General features: G+C 36.9%; 1 protein-coding gene across 1 annotated transcript; it reads left to right on the top strand.

Moving 5' to 3' along the window:
* The first annotated feature begins 1,187 nt into the window (after positions 1–1,187).
* On the top strand, positions 1,188–4,303 carry LOC117106102 (probable palmitoyltransferase ZDHHC4). The gene is made up of 2 exons (XM_033247445.1): positions 1,188–2,758; positions 3,556–4,303. Exons 1-2 carry the CDS (start codon positions 2,450–2,452, stop codon positions 3,904–3,906), a joined length of 660 nt encoding a protein of 219 aa, XP_033103336.1. The 5' UTR covers positions 1,188–2,449; the 3' UTR covers positions 3,907–4,303.
* Positions 4,304–4,374: the final 71 nt, after the last annotated feature.

Genomic DNA, 4,374 nt, shown 5'->3' with positions numbered 1-4,374 from the left:
GCTGTTTCCTGATTACTACTGATGACTGTATCCGTGATATTTTGCAAAGGCTCTTTCTTTGAAAACCCAAGGTTTTCAAGTAGCCGTTGTCCCTTTGCTGTGTTCTTATCCTTGGTCACTTTTTCCTTCCGCTTTTGTGCTCCTGACTTGTGGTGATAAGCCTTACTATGTAGGTGACTTAACCTGAAATCAAATACTGTGCTAATCAAATTTGCAAATAGAAAATGTACTTCGAGAGTTTGAAAATAAGCATAAATGTGTTGAAATATAATTTGATACACATATTTCAAAAGGGATATCTTATACGTAACTTACTTTCATGTGTTGTGAATCCTGAAATCCACTTCAATCCAGTGTAGTATTGTGTATTCAGAATCAGAAATTGTGAAAAAACGTTTTTTTGACACGCAGTCAAAATGCATGCATGCAAGTGATGCAAATTGCAGCCGCATGTGCGTTCCTTTGAAAATGCCTTGGTAACTGTACACTTTCCTCAAGCCAAGTGAACACTGAACCCAGCCAAGCCCATATCATTCAAGACAAATTCCGGGGATACACTACTCTACACTACAGCACACTACACAAATGTAACAGTGGTGGCACCAGAGGACGATAATTTGTTGGGGAACAAACAAATTAAAAAAATATTTACATGTAATATTCGTTCATATTGTTTCATCATCATCATGACAACAACAACAACAACAACAATAATAATAATAATAATAATAATAATAATAATAATAATAATTCAATGAGACTAATTGAAAATAATTTGCGTTCTGTTATGACAAATGCTCATTTAGATAGCCTTATGATGGTTGGAATACATCATGATAGGTGAAGCAACCTCGACCATGACAGCGGGGTTGACAGATTTCATGCAAAATTTCAAAAATATAGAATTTCACTTTCAATAATGAGGATTTGAAAATAAATTAGATGTTTACTTTGCATACTCTTTGTTTCTTGCTTTATTCAACAGGTTTTGGTTTTGGAAGTTGATTTCAACATTAGAAAGCATAGCCTACATAAAGTCATATACCTGTAGTAACTCGATGCCTATCAAATAAGTAATAAAAACTCGCTATAATTCATCAAATATCCCTGGCTTCCAGGGGCTTCGCCCCCCTGGACCCCCACAGTGGCCTTGGGCGGCCCCAGCCAAGTGAGACTCGATTCTCTCCACTAGCCCCCCCCCCTCGAGACCTTTAGCCCCTCCGTCGAGCAGGTCCTGGCGCCACCACTGCAATGTAAGATACAGAGGTCTGTATTTATTTAGCTAATGTCCCATTCCCCCTTTCAATTTTTTTTCTGCTTCAGTTTATCACCAATTGTCTGTTCATCGTGTTTATGCTTATGTTTTCTTACTCAAACAACATGTACATGTGTACGTGCCTTATCACTGGGCCGGTGTCACGGTTGCCACGGTTCTGGCTTTACTGATCCTGATCGACTAAACAGGAGCCTGCTGGTGGCACACAAAATGACCTGGGTCAAGTTTTATGGGGAGGCGACACGGACCACCGAGGGCGTCCCTTGGACCGGTCCCTTGATATGGCATGTGCATTATCCATCAAGCCTCTAGTATATCTAGTGTGTTTCAAACATTGTACAAGCTGACAGTAACTTCGGAACCAACAACGTCAGGTTCCCAATAAAATATTTCAAATAATATCTTCTTTATTAGGTAACCTGGGAACATAAAATCACAGATAGATGTTATAACAAGTATTGTTAAATTACATTTGACCCGCAGCCCTTCTCCGCTGCAGATTCCCGACCACAAAAAAAGTCTCTATGCAGGAAATGGCATCCCCCACTCCCCCACCCCCCGGATCTGTGATGACCACAGACAGATTTCATGACGGTGAAGCACCTATGGATTGAGTGGGGGGGAGGGCATCTGGTTTGGAACAGGAGAGCATTGGACATACTATTCCCTTGGGGGATTATTCAAGTCATAAAAATACAGACTGAGAAAGACGCCCATAAAACCATAATGTAGAATTTTTCATCCAGTAGACCCTGGGCAGCAACCCCCTGCCTGCCCAACCCCTCTGCCTGCCCCACCCCTCTCAACGCCACTGTCTTCACCCCTGTCCCCCTCTATAATGGCACTGTCCAGATACAGTTACATTACAGATACAGGTTTGGGAAGATTATCGGTTCGGAACTGCAATCGGTGCACTCAGTCTACAAAGAACGACTAGTTAATAAGTTTGATAACGTGATGTCTGACGAAAGTCACCCGTTATACAACGCAGCGGTAGACTGAGGGTACCAGCTGCTAACACGAACTGTTATTCTAACTCATTCATTGCGAGGGGCATTTACCTGTTTAATGTTAGATATGTAAGATAGTTATTATTTATTGCATTGAATTACTTTTCCTGCTTAATTTATTGAAAGAGCGATGTAATTTCCAAGGATTTGGATTAATAAAGTGATGTCTATGTCTATGTCTATAAAGAAAGTTGAAGTAAATAAACAAGGACATTTCTTTTTGACAGCAATATGTAACCGGTGTGTGGTTCGCTTTGATCATCACTGTTCGTGGGTAAACAATTGCATTGGTGCTTACAATGTGAAACTTTTCATTGGCTACCTAATCACTACAGCTTTGATGTGTATACATATCGTTATTCTAGGAGCGTATTCTCTCCTGAACATTGTTTATAGCACAGGACTCCATAAGGCACAATATCTGGATTCAGAAGGCAAACTTAGGCCTGTTAACTTTAGAGTAATATTACAGGTTTGTATGCAATTTGTGTATTGATATCAGCTCCTTATCACTACCAATTTATTCTCACACAGGCGCAGTATTAGTCATGTCAGTAGGTCTCTGACAAACATCTTGTTGATTTTCACATTGTCACAGCAAAAGTTTATTGAGTAGTTTTAATATTGATATGTAATGTATTTGAATTTATATTCTCCATCCCTGTTTTACGTTTATTTTAAACCTGGTCTTAAGTTGTTTAACAAAAATGCAATCATTTTATAGTATTTTAATGCATTTTGTGCTCTTTTTATTTTATTATCATACAGTGTTTTAATAATATATCCTAATACTTTTCACTGTCTTTTAATGTTTTAATAATATAATGTTTTGATAACATATTTTAATGTTTTAATAATATCACTTAATACCTTCTACTGTATTTTAATAATATAACATTTTAACATTTTTACACTGTTCTGTTTGGAACAATTTGAAGTTTCAAGTCTGTTTTTAACTGTTTATGTTTGATCACTTAGCTTCAAAGCACATTTCTGTTAAATTTATTTATAATAGACTGAATAAAATGAATTGAAAGATTGCCTAAATATACTCTGGGGTAATCCTCTACTTATCTCGAAAGATGTAATGTACACAGGAGCCAAATTGTGTACACTGGGCCTACAGTTTATAATCCTTATCCAAAAGCACTTGTTCCACCACCAGAACCAGCGCCGATATTATGGCTGTAGGTTGTGACGCCCCTGCCTTAACTGCTTGTACATTTAACTTGCTAAATACATTTTGTCTTCTGGTTTGTTTTTTTTTAGCATTTATTCCTGGAGCACCCTTTGATGGTTTTTCTTACGATTACTTTAGCATTGCTTTGGTTTCTTATAAGTGGATTCACTATTTATCATCTGTACCTTGCAGCCATAAATCAGACAACTAATGAACGATACAAGATAGAAGCATTGAAACGAGAATGTGGTGAATGGCATGCAAATTTGTATCCAAGAAAAACTAACAACAAAATAAAAAATCCTAGATTCAAGCATTTTACTGTAACATCAGCTCACAAAAGCAAAATGAAAGTGTATAAAAGAAAGGAATATACTACCAATATTTATGATAATGGTTTTGTTAGTAATATAAAGGAGATTTTATTTGCCTTTGATTAGCTTGATTTTATTTAACATTGCTACATTCTTACTTTTATGTAGGAGTGTATGATTATGCTATAACACCACTGATAAATTTTTCTCTCTGGGAGAGCCACCAATATTACTATTAACATAGGTGAGAATTGCCTTCTATCAGTTGAAACTGACCCTCATAGATGTCATGGCTCTCTTATGTATTTTCAGCAACTTAATTTCTAAATCGTTTAAAATAATTGATAGTTCACTCTTTCACTCCAATTTCAAAATCTGTGTCGTATTCTGAATACTTTCTTCAGTGCATTCGATTTCACTGCCAACAGTGTGTAGAATAATCTCTTTCCAATAATTTTGTCAAAAAATGTTTTGGTCTTCAAGGTCTTTACTCTTCCATCATGCTGCAGTTTCTAAACATTTCGGTCTTATTGCAGTTTTGGCTTCGGCACTCTGTGTTGTATGTATAACATCAGTGTAAAAACCAATAATTGA

Source organism: Anneissia japonica, unplaced genomic scaffold, assembly GCF_011630105.1.
Source record: "Anneissia japonica isolate Jap-2015-1 unplaced genomic scaffold, ASM1163010v1 scaffold28928_len4472_cov271, whole genome shotgun sequence".
NCBI classification, from domain to species: Eukaryota; Metazoa; Echinodermata; class Crinoidea; order Comatulida; family Comatulidae; genus Anneissia; species Anneissia japonica.
This window is presented reverse-complemented; position numbering and strand designations above follow the sequence as displayed.

Coding starts and splice junctions, on each gene's coding strand:
- LOC117106102 (XM_033247445.1), top strand. CDS start 2,450: ATGTCTATGTCTATGTCTATAAAGAAAGTTGAAGTAAATAAACAAGGA. Junction 2,759..3,555: donor ACTTTAGAGTAATATTACAG/GTTTGTATGCAA, acceptor GTTTTTTTTTAG/CATTTATTCCTGGAGCACCC.